The sequence below is a fragment of the Symsagittifera roscoffensis genome, chromosome 5 (genome assembly GCF_963678635.1).
Source record: "Symsagittifera roscoffensis chromosome 5, txSymRosc1.1, whole genome shotgun sequence".
In the NCBI taxonomy this organism is placed as follows: domain Eukaryota; kingdom Metazoa; phylum Xenacoelomorpha; order Acoela; family Convolutidae; genus Symsagittifera; species Symsagittifera roscoffensis.
The window spans coordinates 38,643,671-38,668,887 of record NC_087066.1 but is presented as its reverse complement, the minus strand read 5'-3'; the positions used below and the strand labels follow the sequence as shown (position 1 = coordinate 38,668,887).

Below are 25,217 nucleotides of genomic sequence, written 5' to 3'. Positions count from 1 at the left end.
ATTTTCATTTGCAAACATAAAACCTTGAAGTTAATCTTCAAAATCATTTCAGGCGCTAAACAAAATTAATAATATACAATAACGATTGATAAAAAGATCTCAGATCGTTTTCCTAAAACTCTGCAGTAATATACAAAACATGTTTGAAAAATAATTATTGAAAAATAAAAATAAAAATTAGTAGCATGACAATAAATGGTTAGTAATCATAAATCATTCTGTTGCCCCAGCTTCATCACCTAAAACATAACAGCAATCATAAGCTCACTAATATCATCAAAACACTAAATCTTTTCTTTACAATAAATTTCAATCTTTATTAAAACTTAAATTCACTTAATTTTAAAAACAGATCATCAAGGCTTATCCTTGGATCTTAAATCATTTTCTAGTTAATTAAATTTCAAACCTGATCATCAAGGCCTATCCTTGGATCAAAAAGAACAATTTTGTTCTCCCCCACCCACTTAACTAGTGTCTAACGACCTCAAACGTCGATTCACTATCCAACCCTTTCTACAGACCCAAGACTAATAGAAATTTTTAAACAAAACTAATCATTCAAATTAAGATAAACAGTGAAGAACTTCGGTTATTCATCCTTCACTTAACTCCCACCTCTTACCAGACCCAGGATAAATCTTAGACTTAGTAAGTTTAAAATAGTATCTAACGAACTACTCGCGTTCTAATTATACCTGAACTTTGTGGATCGATTTACTATTCTCCAACCCTTGAACACAATCACTACCCCTAAGTAAGATTAAGTAAGTTAACACCTTAACTTATACTAGTCACGAGAAAGTAAAAATCATTCTCCGGAATAGATATAATTTTTTCTCTCCAACCCTGAACAAATAGACCCAGGTTAAGCTAACCAAAAAATCGTAAGGACTAACAGTTTAAGCAATTAGAATTCACTTAACACCTTTTTGCATCCGTCATCCTAAACCTTATGTCATTTAAAAACCTAGGAAATAAACAAACAATCGTTTTACACAATTGTGAAATAGATAACAAAAAATACGACCTTGTAATCACACCTCATACACAAACAGTAGGATACATTCGAACAAAACGACAAACACTAAAAAGAAAAATAATAACGAAACAAAGACAAATAACACGAAAAAGATTTTCAAAAAATCGAAACGCATTTTCAGAATCAGAAACCAACAGTTTAGACGAACTTTACAAACTAAAACAATCAATAGATAAAAATTGCCCACTTCACGATCAATTATATTTTTCTGACTCAGAAACAACTTCAAATTCATCAAAAAGAGGAAAAAGAAGAATAAAAAAGCAGTATAAACATAAACCAGTACATTTATACAATTGGAATCAACCAATTCGACACATTAATAATTACATATTAACAGTCATCGAACGAAAAAATGAGCTCAACGCACACCCCAGGTGACGAAACTCCAGATGATGATGAAATCTTTCCTTTTATAGTAGATGCAACCACTGATAGAGGACAGCATATATTTTGCAAAAATTTACTATTAAATTTATTTGAACCCGGAATCAGTCCATGTAAAACAGAGTTCCCAGATGTAAAAATCAAAAGACAAATCATAGACCACTACCTAAAAGATATATGCAACATAACACAACAATATGGAATCTACTCCATAGAATTCACCTCACCAAACCATAATCATAGGAAATATACAATTCAAACAGACGATCTTGATTTAGAATTTTCAAAAGTTTTTTCAGAATATATAAAAAGCATCCAATACCATAACTCACAAAGAGCAAACTCCATTTTCACTAATGAAGTTTTCGCAATAATATATAGTTATATTTCGATATTAGAAAACAAAATCCCAATAACAAATGTCTCACCGACAGAAACATCTAAACATTTAAGAGTACGACATGAAATCACACTACTCTCTAGTTATTTAAACATTATTAAAGAAAATTTCACGAAAGACGACGTTTCACAACATACAAAACACGATCTACAAAAAACTTTGGCATGGTTCATAATAGATTATTTCACACACAATATTGATTTAATTGCACAAGCAAGAAAAAATTTTAGACCCCAAAATTCGAACGATGATACCGCTATCACAGAACAATCAGATTATGTTTGGGACCCCGAATGGTCTCATCCCGCATTTATAAGCTTCCCACAATCAATCTCAAGTCAAGCAATAAGTACAATATCTTACATAAGAGATTATGTAAGAGTAATACCATTCACCATTGATGCAACACCATTAAACTATAATACATTTTTGCCCGATACACAAAATAATAAATTAAACTCTACAGTCATACACAACGAAAACCTCAATGGAACTAGGAATCTTACTCAACAAGATATCCAGACACCATCACACTTCATAAATGAAGAAATTGTACACACAACAACTACACAACAAAGTATTTCACCAATACACCCAAATTTAACAACACCAAGAAATACAAATCCTTCACAAACACAAGTAACCCTACAATCAACCGTTAAACCTTCGGTTGCTCCAAAATATTCACATATGGATTACCAAACATACAGACCCATGACAATACCATCAAAAACACGCAAAACATTCACTAGAAACAACTTTGCAGACCATAATTATAATTATACACATCCATCAAAAACAAATTACCAACCACGAAGAAATTTTAACCAGTATACAAGATCTCGAAACTGGGATAACCCAATGGCCCAACCTAATTCAATAAATTTCCAAACAAATCCTCCACAGGATCACAGTGAAAATTACCCATTTTTTCAACAAAATAAAAATAAAAAACAGACATCTTATCAAATGGATTATTTATCCTCAGATGATGATTTCTTACAACCAGATATATTTGCACCATATACTCAAGAATATCGTGGACAAGGAGCACAGAAACCACATACAAATCATAGAATTTTTTCTCCACAACCGATAGATACACAATACCAACAACCAATTCAGCAACAAAATCCAATTAATACACAATCTTTTCAACCAATTCAACAACAAAATCCAATGACTGCACACTCGTATCAACCATCACAAATGCAAAATGAAATACCACTCCCATATTATCTCCAACAACATGAAATAACAAGAAACCAACTTTCAAATTTTTCTCAAATGCCAAATGCAGCAGAATCATTACAAATGACAATGAATCCATACCTTATGGGTGGATCATCAATAACATCAAACAAACCTGTTCCTGTTTACTCTGTAGAAGACCCTGAATACTCTGTAGAAGATTATTTAAATGCAGTAACAGCAAACCTGATTTTAAACATTGGACCTGAACCAATTAATACGCCACTACATCAAAACTGGATACATCGACGCACAGCGTTGATACAAACAACCTTAGATGGCGCAGCCCTAAAATGGTTTTCAGTACTACCTCTAGAAATAAAATCAAATTGGAAAAGGTTTACACAGGAATTTTCAAAAATGTTTGACTCTGAAAGAAACAAACAACAACAAAGAGTTTTATGCAATGAAATTCGCAGATTACCAAACGAAACCATCAAGCAATTAGCAGTACGAATCGAAACACTAGTTCGAAAAGCATATTCACTAAATACACACGACTATAAAAATACAAAAATGACAGAAATCTTAATGATGACCTTAACACCACAATTAAGGAAAATAGCAATAAAAAAGAGAGCATCCCATCCTTCTTCAATTCGAGAACCCGATTTAGATTTTCGAAAACTAGTAGACAAATTAGAACAAGCAGAAATCACGATGAAACTAGAAGAAACGGAAAATCTGAAATTACAAAACGTTAACAGAATTGAAACAACTCCCACTAATATAAACAATATACAGGAATCAGATACAGACCTCGTTGAGAAAATCACTGAAATACTCAATATTTATGAAAAGAACCCAAACTTTAAAGGCAAACCATCTTTCAAAAAATGGTGTAATTATTGCCGACGATACGGACATAGTATTTCTGAATGTAGACAAAAACAGCAAGATAGTCAAAATAAACCTCAAAAATACAAAGAACCAAATAAGTCATTCTATCAATATATGAAGAAAGATCAAAATCTACCAAACAAAAATGTATACAGCAACAATAGTTCCGGAAAACCACTTCCGAACAATACAAGCTATACAAGAAATCAATCCCCATATAACTCAAGTTATAGAGGAAGATCGCCAGAACGAAGAAACACACAAAATTCATCACAAAATCACTACAATAGACCAAATAGTAGAAATAACTACTCCAGATCTAATTCAAACACAACACAGTTTGCTTCTAGATCTAATTCCCAATCAAGAAACAGATACTATCCAAACAATCAATCACGAAACTCATCATATAATAGAAATAGAAATTATTCCAATAATCGAAATAGAAGTTATTCAAACAATCGAAATCAATATTATCCAATTAACCGATCAAGAAATAACTCATATAACAGACCAAACAGCAATTATCAAAATAGATCGCGAAATAATTCACAAAATCGACATTCAAGTTATAATAACCGTTATAGAAATTATTCCCAATCACCACACCGGAATAATAATCACTATAATAACTCTAATAATCGTCACAGAAGTAGTACACCTAAACATCAAAGACAAATCAATCAAGTACAGTCTAACCCAGAAACAACATCAGACCCTCCAGGTATTGATGATACGGTAACTGATACGTTACAACTCAATCAAATAAACTGTACATCATCAGATTCAGAAAGCGATACAGAAAACACTCTTTCTATCAATATGATAAAAGTCGAAAATGACTATGAATCTGTCATATATGAACAACCTTTTTCATCACACATATATGAAAATCAATCAGAATTTCTTCAAAATTATTACACTACACCCATAAATTCCACACCAACGACGCAAGAAACGAATGAAATTAACACTACAAATCAAACCAATAAAAATATCAAAACAAAATGCTTGAATACAAACCACATCTATCAAAATATACAAAAAGAACAACCCAAAGAAAAAATTTGGACAATACCATTTCTCTTAGAAAGTCCAAGAAATAAAGAATTTCAACCACCAGATCTTGAAATTGATTTTTTAATTGATTCAGGAGCAGAATCAAACATAATAAACATCCCCACATGGAATGAAATAAAAACTTTACACCCAAAGCTAACACCTCTTGAAACCTCCAGTAAGCTAGCAACAGCACAGGGATCAACATTGATAAACTACGGAAAAATCCAATTATTTCTCCTCCCCACCAGAACAATGGAGCAAAGCAAAATTTTAAATAAGCCATTTAAACAAATATTCCATATCACTGATATTAAATATAATATCATTGGAATACCATTTATTTCGAAGTATATACCAACAATTAACATACTAAATAGTAAAATATTAATCAAAGATAAATATACAAAAACAAAAGAAACATCTTTAACATTTTTTCAAAGATTAAATAAACAACCACCATTCTTTTCAAAATTCTACCCGATATTTAACCAACAAAGAAAACACTTGAAACCACTATCAGGAAACATCTATAACTTTTCAATTAAACAAGTTCACCAATATGATAAGGAACAAAACAAACAAAAATTTTATATGTCAGATTTTGAATTCAAACCTATTCATAAATTTTTCAAAATCACAATTTCTTCAATAAAATATTTGAAAAATTCGAATTCAGATATCATTTCCTTACATGTCTATAACAACACACCTTACCAAGTAACATTACCTTTAGGACTTTTAGGATATTGTGAAACCAACGCTACAATATCACCAATACACGAAAAAGCCTATCGCGTAAATAATATACTCCAATTACTAGATATTTGCCAATCTACAATTCTTAATGAAGAATTATCTATAAATAATATAATAAGTAACGAAAACAGAAATACGGATTATTTCACAAAAACTCCATATTTCAAACCTACATTCAACATAAGTAACTACACAGAGGACCAACAGAAATTTTTAACAATGTTTAATTTCCAACATTCACAAATAACACAAGACGAATTCGAAAAGTTAGCCAAACAGCTAATTAAATATTCATCAGTCTATGCAACATCAAAATTCGATGTTGGCAAAATCAGTTCATCACTACATCTCCCGTTAAAACCAGACGCAGTTTTCAAAAAACAGAGAGCAAGTAAAGTACCAATTCACTTACATGATAAAGTAAACAGATTACTCGATATTTTAGAACAGTACAATATTATATCACCAGTTAATAAAGAAGAACAACCAAAAGGCAACACATTTATCAACCCCGTTATCATTCTAGCTAAAGGAGAATCATTAAAAATCGTTCTCGATGCTAGATATCTCAACTCACTCATAGATGAATCAAAATGTAATTGGCCCATTGAACCAATACAAGTTATTTTAACAAAAATAAACGGCAAATACTTTACAACCGCCGATATGAATAGTGCATACAATCAAATGCCACTAGATGAACAATCACGACGTTTAACACAATTTGTTATCGGAAACCAACAATATGAATTCAACCGCTTATTCTATGGAATATCCATAGGACCAGCAGCATTTTCAGCTTTTATGAGCAAAATTTTTAGACCACTAATACTCAAGAAAAACGCAATCACCTATTTGGACGATGTTTTTATGCAATCACAAACAAAAGACGAGATGTTCAATGTTTTAGAAAAATATCACCAAATACTTCAGAACGAAAATCTGAAGGCCGCTCCCGATAAATCACACTTCTTTTTGACAAGAGTTAAATTCTTAGGACATAATATAGAAAGAAAAACAATCACTCCACTGAAATCACGCATTGACGCCATTCAAAAACTTCAACCACCAACAAATAAAAAGAAAATCCAAGAATTCCTTGGAATGTTAAATTTTTTAAGCAAATACGTTTATAAAATGCAATTATATCTACGACCATTTTATAACATCCTTAGACAACAAAATAATTTTGAATGGAACACAGAACATCAAACACGATTTGAAGAAATAAAGAAACTTTTAACTGAACAAATTTCAAACACAATTCCAGACCCTAATCAACCATTTTATGCAATGTGCGATGCTTCAAACTTTGGCATCGGTGCAGCACTATTACAATCACATAATGGTACAAATAAAATGAACCTCATATCAGCAAATTCTCGATTATTCACTCAAGCAGAGCTACGACTCTCAACTCTAATGAGAGAATGTACAGCCATAATATATACACTGACAGAATATGAATTTCTGATACTTGGATCAAAACATCCCACAGTTCTTTTCACAGACCATAAACCAATCATCTTTCTTTTTACACAAAAATCTAATCCAAACCACCGAGTTTACAGATTTCAACTAATTCTAATGAAATTTCCAAACTTACATATAGTTTGGACTGCAGGAAAAAATCTTGCATTACCAGACACCTTAAGTCGAAATACACCACCTGAATTACTTACACAAAAAACAACAGTTGAAATACCCAAAAACATAAAATTCTACCTTGCAGAAAACGAAACATCACCCCGATTGGAATGCAAATATGCAGTAAAAACTGACGTTGAACAATCACAAATAAATAGTTTACAACTTTTCCCACTTTATTTAGATTGTCAAAATAATCACTATGAAGTTGATCTACTTGGAACATCAACTTTTAAACCAATCCCATATTCTCAATGGATAAAAAATAACACCCAACAAAAACGAACAAAACAACACCCACCTAAGAAAGACCATTTTCCACTAATTGAAAAAGAAAATTTAACTGATAAAATAAATTTATCAGGACCACAAACAAACGATTCAAAATAGACAATAAATCAAGTTTTTGACCTCCACGACCCACTTGATACAATACCCTTATCTAAATTCGAAATTGAAAACATTTTTCTCCCTCCAACAGAAACAATTACAATTTCAACACTAAAACAATATCAAAATCTTGACCCAATAATTCGACAACTAAAATCATGGCACAAATATAAAACTAAACCTATCAAGGCAGATTCAACCATTCTAGGCAACAAAACACTCCTCCGATACTTTCGCAAATTTAATAACACAACAATTAATGAAACTACAGACCTTTTAGAGTATAACTTAAATGAATCTACAGTCCCCTGTCTCCCTTTAAGTATGATTCTCATAGCTTTTAATATTTCACATACACAAAATATTAAAGGACATTCTGGATCAGAAAAAACATATTCAAACTTTATACAAAATTTTTAATTCCCAAATGCACCAATTTGGATAAAAGTACTATGCAATGATTGTATAGTATGTCAACTAAATAAACCTTACCCAAATCAAAAACAAATAGCACAAAAACAAGATTTTAAAGGACAAAGCTTGTACTTTAACCATCGTATCTCATTTGATACTAAAGGACCAATTTCACCCTCATCCGAAGGAAACTCTTACATTATGGTAATTGTTGACGCATTTACACATTATGTAGCACTTAACCCAGTACCACATTGTAACGCTTATTATGCTTACACACGCTTTATGAACACTGGATAGCAAAATTTGGACTACCAGAAATTTTAGTCACAGACAACGGTACAGAATTCATAAATAATGAAATAATCACACTATGTCATTTATACAACATTAAACACAAACCACGTACATCTCATGCACCTTGGACAAACGGCTTAGTCGAAGGTATGAACCGTTCATTACAAGAATATCTTAGATGTATCATCAATGGAAATGATACAAGATATACCGAATGGTCAGCAGATGTAAAATTATTTCCCTTAGCATATAATTCACAAATCACAACAACTCTAGGAATGTCACCATATGAAATGGTTTTTAACCAAAAGCCACGCAAACCAATAATGTTTACAGCAAATTCTCATAAAAACGCACAAGGTTATTGTCAACCAAATAAAGACTCAATTTGTTATAACCTACCTTTACATACACACGATGAAGATCATTTTCATCACCCACAAATTCTTAAACTAGCCTCCGGTACACACACCGAATGGATTTTAAACAGAGATAAAAAACACAATGAAATTTATCAAAAAGTAACAAAAAAGTTGTTACAAAGGCAAAATATTAATGAACAAATAAATTCACGCTTTACACCAGCCTCCGATTTAAAAATTGGAACATTTGTTTTAATACCCAATTTTAATACTCAAAAAGGAATTTCAAAAAAGTTACAACCCCTTCGTAAAGGACCATACCAAATAATTACAAAACCCACTGATGTCACATATAAAATCACCGACTCAGACAAAAAAGAAATCGTTCAACACCGAAATAACCTATTACCTTATTATCCAAAAGAATACGCACTCCGCGAACTAACTCAATTATATTCTTTTACAGGTTTAAAAGTTATTCAAAATGACCCACATACGGAAAATACAACAAAGGAACAAAATGATATTCACCTCGGAAATCAAAATACAAAATCAACCACCACAAAAAACAATACAAAAAATCTAGATCAAAATACATCTCAAAAAGAAAGAAAAAATAGAAAAATGACCGAACAAATAATACCCCAAGAACAAATCGACAAATCAGAAAATAGAAAAACAACAAGACTCCGAAATCAACCACGTAAAAACTATAAAATATTCATCCCCCAATCTAAAATTTTAAAGAAAGTGGAATTTCAAAAGTAATTTTAACATTATACTTCACAATCTTGAAACCTCCGAAACATTTTTCATTTACATTTTTCAAAATAACATGCTGACAAGTACGCAATAATTCTAGTTCAAAATAGACCAATAGGATTCATCCAATCCGTCACTTTCTCTAACTCAAACTAAGACCAATTAGACGAATAATATAGAACTCCAGGCACATCTATAACTATAACTTTACGACCTCCAGGTCAAAAATAAGCAAACCACTCCAACTTGACAACTAAAATAAATATCACCATAATACCGTACCCCTCCCTTATCTAATAACCCAAAGATCAACAATATTTCCCCAACTCAGACCACGAATACCCCCAAAACAAATTTGTTAACTTAGCCTAAAGTAACAAAATGCACATTTTAATTAGCCTAAAGTATAAAAATCTCACCATACCCCGGATCATTTGACAAACAAAAATAAAGAAAAAGACGACCTCCCGATCAACATAAAAATTGCCCCCAACAATTTTTTTACAAAACTCAACCCACTTGTCAAAAAACTAATAAATAATCCGACCACACTTGAAAATCGCCCCAAACAGCAAAAAATATTCGACCAAGAGATCATTTCTTAAATGCTCTTCTCTCAAACAGTTACTCAAATACTCATAAATCTTAAACATTTTTTTACAATACTTGAAACCTTTATAATATTTCTTTTTGATATACTTGAATCTTTTCTAATAATCCTAATCATTTTTTGTAACATTTTTTAAATTTTCTACACTATATTCGAACTATTTCTCCAACTTTCCAAAACCCTTGATTATATCCACAGGTACGATTGATATAACTTGTCTAAATGATACGAACAATTTTCAGTAGAACTGATATTTTTTTATTGTTTGTAATTTTCATAGCATTCTTATCATCCCTCATTTTGACCATATGTAAATGTATAAAGAAAGCGATCATCACATTTGCCCTAGCAACAATTTTTCTAATTATTTTTTTGGAAGAATATTATAATAAACATAAACTTTCTCATTAAAATAATAATTCAAAAAACTATCAAAAATTGCTACCCAACAGTCACAAAGTCAGTCTTCACCGACATCATCCCAAGATAACCCAACACCACCTTCAACTACTCAAAATCCTCAAACATCTACACGAATTTCTTTTCAAGATAATCCATACACTTTTGAAGAACGGCACGCTCGTTTATCTGAACCACTGGAACCAGTTCAACGACAAGCATCTCTAAGTGAACCAACATATAATCTTTACCCAACACTACCACAAGAACTAAGTAGAATACGACACCTTAGTCAAAACCAAAACACAACAGAAATAAATAGACAAATTATACATCCTCGACGAAATAGAAATTTTCAAACTCCCCGAGTTCATTTTGAAATACCTCAATCACCACCACAAAGCACTCCAGAAAATCCCACTGGTAATACACCAGAAACTCCTACACTTTTTTCACAACGAAGCACTTCAAGCCTACCCTCAGACTACTTAGGTTCAACACCAACATCTGAGCAAATACGTGAAAATCCTTTCAACCCCACAAACCAAACATCACGATTTCCATATTGGACTACACATTCATTCACACAAGGTGAACCAAATTTAGTCAATGACCCCATAGACATTTCTACAGATACAACATCTTCATCACTACCCGAAACATTATCACTCCCATCAACACCATCAATTAGTCAAACTTCACCGACACCCCTTAACTTAACTTTTCCAAACAATCTCGACGCCAGATACCGAGAACAATCATTAACAAATATTCCTTTAAGATTAGATTGGAATACATTTACAGCACCTCCACCATTATTTGGACAACATCAAGAAAGTAACCGCCTTCATAACTGGGCACTTAATAGATTACAATATCGCCAAGATATTCACAACGATATCCGTGATCACAATATTCAAATACTCCAACAAAACAGTTTACAATTAAAGTTTGAAATCACAGTTAAGTTAAACAATATTACCCAACATCCTTACCCATTAAACCCACCTAACATAACAGCTCAATCACTACCACCACCGTTTATAACTACTGAAGTAATATATAAATACGACAGATATACCAAAAACACAATTGGCTACATTACATTTTATAATCCATACTCAGGATTATCATACACATGTATATTCTAAAATTATTAATTTTTCTCCAACTCCTTTTTCTAGTAATCTCAAATCAAAACATAAACCCTTCCCCCCGTACAGGACCACAAGATTTATTAGTAACACATTACGACTGTGAAGAAAATGAACAAAAAACACTACACAAATATGCAATAAATCAAGTATCACAATGTGAAACAGAACCACAAGCTATAGAAACCACAAATGTAATAGCAACACTCTATTCAAAAGCCCGAGCAACAACAGTTACAGGTTATAAATTCACAGCAACATTTTCCGAAAAGAAAGTACATTGTTCACAAGTCTCGAACGGAAACAAAAACCGACTTGACCATGAATCATTCTATCAGAGTAATATAGAACGTCTTTTACATCTCAATCCCGACGATTGTAAAAATGAATTACTTAGACTAAACATCACACAAAATAAAAACTCCGAAAGAAAGTTAGTTAACTTTCAAGTTTTTTCAGACTCTGTACATCAATCACAACTTGAAAGACACCAAGGACATATAAAACTAGACGACAAATACCCGTATAACGGCGCACACGGACGATTAACCTATGACCTACACGATAAACATTGGATACCACACATTGGTATAAATAACCCATCAAACTGCAAAGCAGACACAAAAAATAAAGGATACCAAGAAATAATGTTTTTCGATTGGAAAATACAACTCGAAAAAATACAACTCACACGAGATTTATCAGATAATACAATGATCTATCAAGGAATCCGATTACCTTGTAAAAATGATCAAGGTTATTGCGACCCTACAACGAGAACACAAGCAACAATTGTTTGGTTCCCCGAAGATACATGTACGACATTTCAAGTAGCAAGAATACACGCTCGTATGATAAAATTTCACGAAAAATACTTTATACAATCAATTCCATATGAACAAGTACATCCATCACGAAAACAAAGTACTAATTTTAGAAACATACACAATATAGAAAATAAATTGACACGTTTTCAAATATATCAAGAAACAGAACTTGCATGTAAATACAGGAATCCACTTCACAGAACACAATACTCTGAAATATTAGTTGAATACGAAAAAGGATTCGACATGACCACTGGAAAAATAAAACTTGACCCATATGCCACAGGTCATCCTCCAAACGAAGGAACATCCTATATACCAGTTAATTTTGAAAAAAGCAACGGACAACCTGGTGGACATCTAAAACCCTATGACACCAGAAGCACACGCTTACAAGAATTATCACTAATGAATACTACATATTTCGGTAACATCCACTATGATATTCATTTAGATATGAAACTAGATTATACAATTAGCCGAATTTTTCAAGAAATGTCACTCTCCGAATTAGAAACACTACACCAACTATGCGAATTAGAACGAACACAAATATTACAATCACTTGCACTAGCAGTATTAAAAATACCCTATGCAGGATACTTATTATCTGGAAATAGATCAAATTTTTTAGACTATGAAGGAAACATCTTATGGTTTTATACTTGTACTAAAAAAGTATCACCACTATACGTTTTTGAAGATAAACGATGTTATAAAAGAATCCCTATCTTTTATAAGAATAAAGTACATTTCGTGGATACACTTTCACGAAGAACCTATTTCTGGGATACCGCAGTCCCATGTGGATCAGAAAACAGCCACAATGTAGTACAACTAAACCCTGATGAAAATAAATATTATCTTCTCACTCCATATCCCACATTAATGCAATCACTCAAAAAATTTTCACCAGAAAGCATTCGCGCTATTGCTCGAAACCCAAATATAGACTTACAATCAATAGGAATCTATTCAAAATCAGATATTCAACATCACATTAGAACACAACAATTCCAAGAATTATTAACACAAATGGACACTATACAAAGACAATCAATAGACCAAAATTTACGCAAACTTGCAGAAACCGCAGGATTTGCCGATATCTACACGCAAGACTATAGCGGATATTTTAAAGACATTAAAGATTATATATATCTAAACGGTGAAAAATACCGTCCCCAAGATATATCACCAATTAACATTTTTAGCTTTGTTACACTCAAAAATGAGATCCTCGATTTTCTAGGATGGCCCTACTACATCTTAGAAAAATTGACTATTTTATACGCAATGTTTAACTTTATTGGATTTCTTTTCTCACTTTTAAAAGGAATTTACAACACATGTGCTATACACACACAAGTAAACAGACAAGCAAGTGTAGCACGCATACTCTTTGCAGGATTTTTTGGAATTTTTTCTACATCTATAAACAAAATTCTTTTAGACGCACAAATAAAAGAATATAACACAAAAATAGCAACACGACAAAACACATACGACGAAGAACATAACAATGTAGACATAACGCCAACGGCACCACAATTACCACCCCTACCAAATAACCATCCACTATCCCTAGTCCCACGAAATTTTCGAAATTTAGCAATCACACATAATCCAAATTTTCGACTCACCACATCACAAAGTCCCATCCAACATATAATTACACACCAGTCACAAGATGATAATACTTATGAACAAATTATTGAACAACCCCATACCACCGCTTTTCAGTCTCAAAATAATCATTTTTTTAGCCCACGATGAGCCGCCAACTTGGATCACTACACCGATCAAATTCCCACCCAACCAATCTTACCTCTCCAATCCCAATAATACCACTTTTTGCTTTTCCGCCACCCAATTTTCCATCTAGTAATGTAACATCAGGCATGAATTCCGACACTAATTCACACATCTCAGTTTTATACTCCATCTCACAACTCAATAACCCGAATATTGAAACCCCCGATGAATTTGCCGACTCAGAACCATCCCCATCCAATAATTTTCATAACTCTTCACATTTTTCTCAACCCCCTTTTCAACCTATATTATCAAATAACCCTGACTCAATCACTTCCACACCCTCTTATGCTTCCCAAGTTACCCCAACCTACTCCTCATTTCATTCTGACCAATCATCTAATTCTCCAGACACCCCCCGAATCTCCCCAGAGCTAGATAATTTTATAACCCTCCAACAACAACCCTACCACCTTCACACCCCAACCATAAACCAAATCTCTTCCACAATAGATTCATCCAACCCCCCTACCCCTACACCCTCTTCAAATTATACTGAATCATTAGCACCATCATCCACATCTACTGAATCTTCACTCAACACTAATAGAGCTTACCGCACTTTTAAAAGAAAGTTCCCCAACCATCCTTTCCCAGCAAAACCAGGAACAGCTCGTGAATACATCAACCATCCCAAGCACACTAACACAAAAGAATTTTTAGCTATCACCTTACCCTCATTCCCACAATACACCTTAAACACCCCCCACGACACTAACGAAACACGCAACTTTGTAGTGAATACGTTTTAATGACCACTCTCTCTTGGACCTCATATTATCATTTTACTAACCCTCTTTGCTTACCTTTATCTAGCACTCACATCGATATAGAGCGAAATACGGACATGCTATATCGACTCACTACACCACTAACCGCTAGACAATTCACTTACGTTGGATATAAAAAATCACTAAAAACACACACTGCACCTAGAGCTAACGAATATACACTCGAATACTATGATCACAACATCATCAGAGCTAACCAAGATCAATTCTTAGACGACGATCGCTTCGCTAATCCACAAATCACCGAGAAATTTTTCATCAAGACACCATATATATTTACACTAAACATCTTCGACCGAAAGTTTGATCACATTATTTCAGAAGCACTAACAGACACACAAGCATACGAAAGTTTTAAAGAACGTTTCCAAATATTTTCACTAACCTTTCATTTCCTTGCACCACACGAAAGAGATTTGCACTGCTCACACGATATTATGTTGCGCACTAAACAAACCCACACATACAGTTATTATCGTTTCATCCAAAATCACTTTGACCTACACACACCCTCTAGACAACCACACCATCGTTTTCAATTCATTAATTCAAAATACACTTCACCATTTTTCCTAAATTTCACATATTGTATTAAAGACACTAACCTCCATGGTATTCTTCGTAATTATGACCCCATAACCCAAATGTACATCTTCTGTCCCATCACCAAGACCTTCAACGCCGAAGAATCCCGACCCTTCCTTATCCCGCACGAGTTTGTACAACCTATAGAAATCCCAATTTTAGAATTCATCCACAACACTAAATTCAATCATAAATTATATAATCTAATCCAAAACACACCTTACGAGTTTGCAGTTGGCACTGAAGAACTAACCACTATTAAGGCACTTCAATTGCTTTGGCCACTGCTTCAGACTAAAAATATCATCCGCATCTTAGCTAAACTACTAACAACTTCCGATCTCATCCACGACATCTTCCCCCACGGTTTTTTCCCCGACGACTAACAGCTAAGTATGAATTACATGAATATTACTAACTAATTAAAATATTAAAAACTCACCATTCTTTATCCATGTTTTCTTTAGATTTTTAGCCTTCATCCGACAATCACCTACAAAAACCACAAAAGACAAATAAAAATCGCAAATTTCATCAAACAATTTTCAAAAATTCTATTAATCTCTTACACTTATAAATTTATAAATTTAATACCAATGCAGTAAATTCATTTATAAAATTTTCCCCACAAGCAGTAAATCTAATTATGATGAAAATTTGTAACTTAAAATTCCCCCATAACTAGCAGTAAATTTCCAAATTCTATGCAGTAAATTAATAAAATGCAAATGCAGTACTAACCTTTTGATATTTTCATTCATTCGCACAGAAATTCTATCCACACTCGCACAGCTCGCCCACGAAGAATTGTTTAAAATAATGAATTTCAGTTTCAAGTTTTCACACTCAACAACTCTAACATAAGATAACATGTTTCAAACTTTCCTTTAACCCGGTTGGAAAGGAACCATATACTAAACAAAACTAACCAACGCAGCTTACTAAATACCACAAATCATAGAATAACAGCATGACTAAGAAAAGGAAACCAACGGTACCCAAACCGGATTAACCCAGTTTAAAACTGGATAATTTATTCTTTTGAAGACTATTATAAAGTCTAAGAAAGAAATAATAAAACACAAAAAAGTCGAAAGACAAACCCATACCACAAACAATTTGATTTTTGGAAAAAGGACATAACCAACAAGACATAAGAAAAACCACAACAAACCCAACATAAAACGTTGTCACATAACAGGACCCCTCACAAAAACCGCATGAAATCATACTCCCACTCCTGGCCTAACCCACCAGGAAGGACGTCCTGAGCATGCTCTATAGCCGGCCTAACCCACCGCGCTACATCCACGCTTTGTGACCACACTCCTATTTTTAATAAGAGCTACTCAAGGGTGAGTAACTCTTCAAAATAACCGAACTAAAACAAAAAGCTTTTGTGAAAACAACTAACTAAAATCATAATTAAAAAATATTAAACTAATAAAAGTTTTATAAAATGTAAATTACATTATGCAATACATAGATCAGAATACAACACCAAGGACGAACATCTAAAGACAAAACGACCCCACTACACTCGAGAGAGAATGGCCAACTACAATCGATATGCCACTCACAATCACAACTCAAAGGATTTAGAGTACGACTTGACTTCGCAGAAAAGGACTTCATTGAACTAGACCAATGACCACCTCGATGTTCAAGTATACGTACAGATCCGAGTAACCAGGCATCCCCTCCACGCACAATCTCCACGCCATTCCCAAGCTAGATCAGACACAAAAGAAGTTCTCCTCGAAGAACAGAAAAACCTGACATAGCCAACCATTCTGAAATCAGAATTGATTTTGTTGCAGAGACTTAGTCGTTGTCACTAGAAAACACAACGTCTTAAGTCCCTAACTCCAGCTTCCTGGAACTTCTTTAACAAAGAAGAAACGGAAGAAAATTATGATGTTCGCCAAATACCAACGTCCATCATCCATCCTTCGAATTACAGAAGAACTGTTCTAAAAAACTCTGTAAAACCCGGATGGGTGGAACCTGATCTAAACTACATTTTATGATTGGATAAATTAGATATTTTACCAATGTAAAGTATTTAATATTAACCAATCATGATCCATCTAACTAACAACCCACTTATTTGTAAGTGCTGAAGTTACTTGTAATTTCAGCACCAGAGAGATTTGAATTTAACTTAGAAATTAGTTGGACTCTCCCGAGTACTTCAGCAGCCGCAATAAACCAGTATACCCTAGATCTATTGAGCCTAGCAGAGACTAGTTAAACAACCTGAGACTAGATAGTATAAGAGTAAGATTAGGATCGGTATTAGACTAAGAAGTTGCACGAATCTATCCGGCCGAAAATAAGATAGCGTGACGAGCAGACGGTGTACCCTATCCGAAATTACTCTATGAGTTATACACTCCAGTCCTAACTCACTGAGTTGATGTCCTTAAAAACCAAGGCGCAAGCAATCATTAGGAGAAGGCTAGGTAAAACTGAGCATTCAAAGTTAAATTTCTTTCAATTTCAAGCTCTGTACAATTACTAAATGCGGACTCTAAACCAAGTTGTGTTCTAAGCTTTGCAACTTTGTGGATTAACCAACTTGAATCTGGAGTTCAAAAACAAATTCCAATCGAAAAATTGAACCTTGTGGAACCCGGATTTTCTGCAGATGCCGCGAACAAATGGCTATGGACAATTGGAGCATTGAATTACTCTTTTGGAGCATTGAATTACTCTTGAAATTAAACTGCTGACACCAATTGCAAGCGCTCCTTAACTCGCTGGCTCCGGTGCTATGAATACAAACTGGACAGTAGTTAATTCGTGACAGTTTGTGTTCCGACCGCACTTAAAGGTGTCAGATTTTGCTTTTGGTAAACTGACTAAAAATGGTTATCATAAAACGGTGCAACTCCGCGCTGATTAAATATACCATTTTGGCCAAAACTGCCAAAACTTTTTAACGCGAATAACTGTACGAAACGGTTCCAGCTACTAAAATATTTGGTAAGCATTAAGCTCAGAACATCAGTATTATTAAATATTATAAAAAACTGCGTTAAGCCTGTTATTTAAAAAGTCGAAAGAAAGATATTTAAAAATCTTTTTACTAATCGGCAATTAACCGACCCGAGCTTGAAAAATCCGCAGGTACGCTAGTTTTATAAAAAACCAAACAATCTGAAGTTTTTGGTATCCATAACAGCGAATGAGATTGTTCCAATCAGGGCCAAAATTCATGAATGTTCAGTCTACATGTTATCGTTTCTTATGTGGTTTTGGCAGAAATAGTTTTAAGCAAATCAGTTTATTAAACCCTTCACCCCACACGCAAGGTCAAGAATAAAATAATTTATTTTGCGGTTATTAACGCAGTATTTGGACCAACTAGCTTGTCTCAACTCATTTTGGAATAATATATCAGCCAATTATTCATCGTCTACCCCACGCGTTGGTAGTAGAAAATTGAAAAAATTCTGCGCATTAAACACACAAAATGAACTAAATTGTAAATTTTAATTTTTGAGTCCTCAAAACTCGAAAGGACAAACTCAGGACAAACTAAAGGACTTTAAAACTCAGGACGAAAACTTGCGTAAAAATTGTCTTTTGAATCAACTAATAATGACTTTTTAATCTAACAATTTAGCACAGGAAGGAAATGTTAGCGAGATGAGATTCCACTAACCTCTCCTGGACTGGGCTGGTCGGCGATGAAGTTTGAGCCTAGAAGGGTGAGGTTGCACTTGGCACAGTAGAAACACTCGCAGTGCCAGAAGTGGTCCTCGAACATCAAGTACCTGTTGCCACTGTCACCTACAACCAAAAACAACCCAGTTAAGTCTGTTGGGCTAATTTCTGTGAAACGACCCAAAATTACCAACTTACCAATTGAGCGTCTCTATTTAATGGAAGGAATCACATTTTCGCTTTGCTAGAACTGATTTTAACTTGATTTCAACCATATATGAGCATTGTGATGCAATTTTTTCTAATTAAAAAAAATGCAGTTTTGTACGCAAGGGTGTAAATTACGACCATTCACCCGCTTAAGGTGGCATTTTTTCAAATAGAGCTTTTCACTGGCAGCAGGCATCTAGTCCTGCATTTTCGTAAGAGTTGTTTGTGCTAATTTCCAATTTGCAGAATGGTTGTTTCAAAAGAACAATGAAAGCGTGAAAAAAACGAAACCTTAAATTACGACTCCACAAGTGCCAAGAACTTCTATCATCTGTTTAAAAATAATCAAACAGTATTTTAAACAATATCTGAGAACTCAACGTTTCGTATTCTTTTACTGAAATTGAAACTCTGATACGGAGCCTAACAGAGAAACTCTAACGAGCGGGAAAATTATGCGCGTTCTGATTTTACCGCCCATATATCTTTATCAGCAAGGATTATCTACAAGCAGGCATAATTTCTGGAAAAAAAATTAAATTTATGCAAAAATAAGATTGCATCTCGCTCTTAAATACATACTATAAACTTCAATTTCATGATTTACAGTTGCAATCTCTCATTTGCAGATGGGCGGAATAATTTATTGCACAGAGTAAGAACTTATGTTAAAGACAGGTCTTCTTAGTTCAAAGTCAATGGACTTCAAATGAACCCTTAAATTTGCCTAAGCTATTTATTCCCATGATAGTCAATGGGACCTCACGTAATCTATATCGATGGGGAATTTGGCTAAAGTTTCCGCCTCTCGCTTGAAAAAAGTCAAATATTAGAGGCTTAACCAAGATCGTTGCTGGAAATTGAGGCAAGATTATCAAGCCCAGAAAAGTGAGCAAAAAGCTGCATGTATGAAATGTAAGCGGGGGCACAATATCAGCAGTTCTGTGTGATAAGCTTAGGAGATCTTGCATGGTCCATTTTCCTCGTGGATGAATAGTCGTAATTTACACCCTTGAGCCTCGAGATGCCCACTCGTCTAGGAGTTTGATCATGTCGTTAAACTTGGGATTAAGAGATAACTCAATAAAAGCTGAAATATGAGCGAGCTACCATTTGAACTATAGCGAAAATGCTAATCAGTTCTTTTATAACAAAATTTATACAAAACTTATAGAACAGATATGTAAAATGAGGCAAAGTAAAAAAAATGCTGTTTCTGTTATTACAGTCTCCTTTTTGACTTGTTTTTAAAACGGATGATTTTCCTTAATTTTTAACTATTTTGTGAGTAGTCCGAGTTGAAGTCCCACAGTTGATCATTGCTGCTTAGGACTAAAAATTCCTATTGTGGTAGTCAGGGGCGGATCTGGGATTTTCACGAGGGGGATGTCTTTTCAAAAAATTTTCGAAAATTGTCGAAAATTTTTTTATCCGCTGGTGTGGAAAACTATTAAATGATAGATGTCAGTCGCCGTTTTTACATATATACGACTTTCATTACATATTACATGTAGGATTTTCAAATATGGGAGATCAACCCGGTCGTGTATTGATTACTTTACCTTTTATGGGCAAATTGCATTCATAGCACTTGTGTGCGTACTTTTTGCCGAAACACTCGGAGCATATGGGGTTGTCCTCGTGCAGCGTGAACCTCTGTCCCGCTAAAATGTCCCCACAGTCGCTGCAGGTGAAGCATTCCCGGTGGTACGGCTCCATTCTGTATGTCACGCCATTCGCTTTGATCGGCTAAAAACCGGTACATATAAAAATGTCAAGTCAAATTGATGCGGTGAAAAAAAAATGTTCACTTTTCATTCAAGCGAGTCTTTGGGGTGTCGATGATTAGTTAATTCAACCAAGCTGAAATTCAGCTTCAAGACTATTAAATTACTAGGCACACATAATTCAGCTGCCTGTGGCAAAATAAAGTCTCGAAAAGAGAACAAAGAAAAGAACAAAGGAATTGGAAATTGTTTTTCTTCATTTCTTAAAATTATTATTCAAAGTCAGTGAACCACCTTAGATAGGAACGTTCCAAAGAGCATACTCTGTAAATGTAAACTTGTTTCCCGCACTGACAAAAATGAGTGCATCAATTTAATTACATTTCAAATTAAATTTAAATCAATCCACACGATAAAAAATGAACCATTTAAAAATTTAAATGGAATTTAAATCGATTCAACAAATCTATCTATCCGAAAAAACGTAGTCTCAATTTTAGAGCCTGAAACATCGATTTAAATCAATCCGAAATCAGTTTTGGTCGATACTTAGCATATAATAAAATTTGGTAAAACCATCCGAAGCTCACAGAAATCGACAACAAAATTAGAAGAAAAAAAAATTTGGTAACCCATCTGAATCTAACTCAATTTGTTAGCCTTAAGCAATTTTCATGGTAGCAATATTATGGTTTTTGCTAGAAAATTTGAGCACAAATTGTACTCGACAAAAAAGTTGTGCTAGTGTTGCAGTGATTTCACAGTCGCTTGAGGATAGTCGTTTACCGCAAAACATTAATCTCGGGGATTCATTTAGAAATTTGGGAAGGAAGGGATCCATCAATGTAAGTAAATGTAGGCAAAATATGTTCAAACGATATTTTTAAGATTAAATTTTAAGTGAAAAGCAAACAACAAAAAAGTTGTTTTTCAGAGTAATCAGAGTAATCAGGGTAGTTTTTGTTATTCAGTCATTTTCGACCTTTTAACTAAATATTTTTGACTGAAAGTTTTGTACCATTCAAAATATATTTTTGTCTGGAGCTCAAAATTAAAAATATATTTTAATTTTGATCAATTTATTCAAAATTTTGGGGGTTTGAAAACTGCTAGTTTGGTTTGAATAAATTGGGACAATTAACGCGCAAAGTTTTGCACCCTTACAGCCACGGCGCGACTCATGTCGAGACTTTTCAGACTTTAGGTCCGGACTTTCCAGACTCAAAATTTCGGTGCGACTAAACAATTGGGGTCTCAATCCGAATGCTGCGCGATCCCTACAAAGTCTGGACATGAGTCCTTGACCCGAGTTTACTCAACATTTCAACCAATTTTTTTTAAATTGGCCTTAAAATTGCAGTCAAAATATGCCATTCTGATATACGAACAGCCTTGTTAGAGTTATTTGGATAGATTTGAAGCAAATTTAAATCCATTTTTCGTCTAAATTCTTTTTTGTCACTTAAATTGATCATAAACCATCTTCGTCAGTGCGGGGTATCTGATAGCTATTACCGTGAGAAAATTATACAAACCCTTTTTTGTGTACAAAATTTTTGTGTTCCGTTGGGTTGGGTAGGCAAAAAGTCGATGTCAGGTGAAAGCAGATATCACCCTTTGGATGAGGGCGTCTAATTCCGCAGGGTGTTATTCGGGTTCGCCCAATATGATTTCATTCCTGGGGCTAGGAGTTTACCTTGTTTTGTCATGACAACAGCTCCGGTTTTATCATGAAGTTTACCTTTATTACTATGAGAAGGTTTACCTTGTTTTGCATGACAACAGCTCCGGTTTTATCATGAAGTTTACCTTTATTACTATGAGAAGAAAGTTGCATATATGCAGGAATAAATTACGTCTTTGCACTTTGTGCACTTGACGGAGTAGAGGTGGTCCCAGCATTTCTCGCAGTAGGCCTTGTTGTCGTGGGGGTGGAAGGAGTCCTTGCCTATCACCTCACTGCAATTGGCACACTTGAAACACTCCGAGTGGTAGCTGTTCCCGTTCCACGTCAACTTCATCATGCCTACATAAGCGAAATATTCCCAATTAAAACGTATCATGCGTACATAGCCCAGGAGAAAAATTTCAAGGCGTTCTGAACATTTCAATGCGTTCTGGAAAGGCTTTGCGTTGGAAAATTTTGCAAATCGCAGGGTTAGAAAAAACCCTAATTGACCTAACACAGATTTTTATGCCAAAACAAGAAACAAGTTCTTTGAAAATTCGACGAGACCATTTTGGCAAACTGTATTTAATGTGTATGATTAATAGTTTTTCATAGATTTAGTTTATGCAATTGTATGATTAGCTTTTTCGGTCTATGGAGGTCAACCCGGGTGTGTGAACAGATACACGCAGTGAACAAAATAAACTTAACGGACTCTTGATTAACACTTCAAATATGAAGACACAACTCGATAGGCAACTAACTGCGGCCTTTTTGGCGTTCTTCCAACATGGGATATTTTGTATGTATGTTGCAAGATCCTGTTTCTTTTATCTATTCCCTAGCAAGCTTCTTGCACGATAACCTTTAAAACTTACAAGATTTCGCAAGTAAATAATTCTTCTGTGACTAAGGACAGTGGCGTGCGCAGAAAGTTTTCTAGGGGTGGGGGGTTTCAAGAAATTTTGAAAATTTTGCGGTTTTTTTTCTAGGTCGACCATATCGACTTTCGGAGCTCTCCAAAAATACTGTAAGGACCCTTTTTTGTCAAAAACTTTGTGCGCCGCAGGCAAAATTTAAAAAAAAAACAGGCCAAAAAATGGCGTTTTTGGGCACTTTTGACAAAATGTTGACAAAAAAATGCGTCTTTTCGGCGCGCGCTCCTCCCTCAAATTTAGTTATATTGGCGCCGCAGGCACCTTTAGAAAAATTTTGAGGTTGGCCAAAAATGGATATCGTAAATTATACCAAAGAGGGACCCTTTGGAAAAATGTGGCAAGGAGACCAGGAACCAGCCACAAAAGTGACCGCTTTTTTAAATACATTTTTCAAATTTATCGCCTGTTTGAAAACCGAATGGGCGCTCGAAAACCGAATTCAAGATTTTGTATTCCAGGTTAATGTTTATTATGATGCGGTGAAAAAAAAAACAAAAAAAGAACCCATCAAAATCAAATCTTTGTAACAAATCAACTGAAAAAATGATGAAAATACCGAAAACTTGACGTTTGTGTTACATACCTCCTTTAAAAGGCTCGTTGCACACAAAGCACTTGGGTGCAAAGTCCTTCTCGTAACAGTCTGTGCAATAAAGTGTCTCTTTGTCCTTCCCCACCCCGAAGTTCTCCCCCACCAGGGACTTGCCACAGTCTGGCTCGGAACACTTGAAACACCTGTCGTGCCAGTGCTTACCCTTGAACGCCAAATCCTGAAATCAAAAAAGCTAGGTTAAGTTAAGACAATTTATCCTCAAAGGAAAATACCAACATACAAGCTGTTCAGCTCTTAACGGAGAACTGCAGTTGTGCAGACAAATTAAATGTCATTTTTGGTCTAAAATGTTTGCTTGGTAAATGTTTCTGTGGAGCGCTGGGGAGGTGATTACGTCTATGCCTCTCATTGGAAAAGCTCGACGCCAACATAATTTGTGCTCGTTGCTTGAGCGTGAGGCAACATTAACCAGTTCAGAAAAATAGCAAAAAAAATGCATACAGATCTGAAAAACTGTTAGACATATATGCATTTTTTTGTTATTTTTCTCAGCTGGGTTGTGTCAAGCAACGAGGGCCTCGAACATACGACCTTTCGATTGAGAGGCGGAGACGAAACAACACATGAATATAATCAGCAGTTCAATCACTTCAATAA

General features: G+C 34.3%; 1 protein-coding gene across 1 annotated transcript in view; it reads right to left on the bottom strand.

Annotated features, from left to right (window-relative positions):
* LOC134845606 (four and a half LIM domains protein 2-like) overlaps positions 1-25,217 on the bottom strand; it is a 41,552-nt gene that overhangs the window by 3,059 nt on the left and 13,276 nt on the right. Inside the window, exons 4-7 of the mRNA XM_063862588.1 lie at positions 24,591-24,777; positions 23,257-23,426; positions 21,236-21,422; positions 19,462-19,589 (exon numbers count right to left, since the gene is read on the bottom strand). Of these exons, the coding sequence (XP_063718658.1) occupies positions 19,462-19,589; positions 21,236-21,422; positions 23,257-23,426; positions 24,591-24,777 (672 nt within the window). The remainder of the gene's footprint in view (positions 1-19,461; positions 19,590-21,235; positions 21,423-23,256; positions 23,427-24,590; positions 24,778-25,217) is intronic.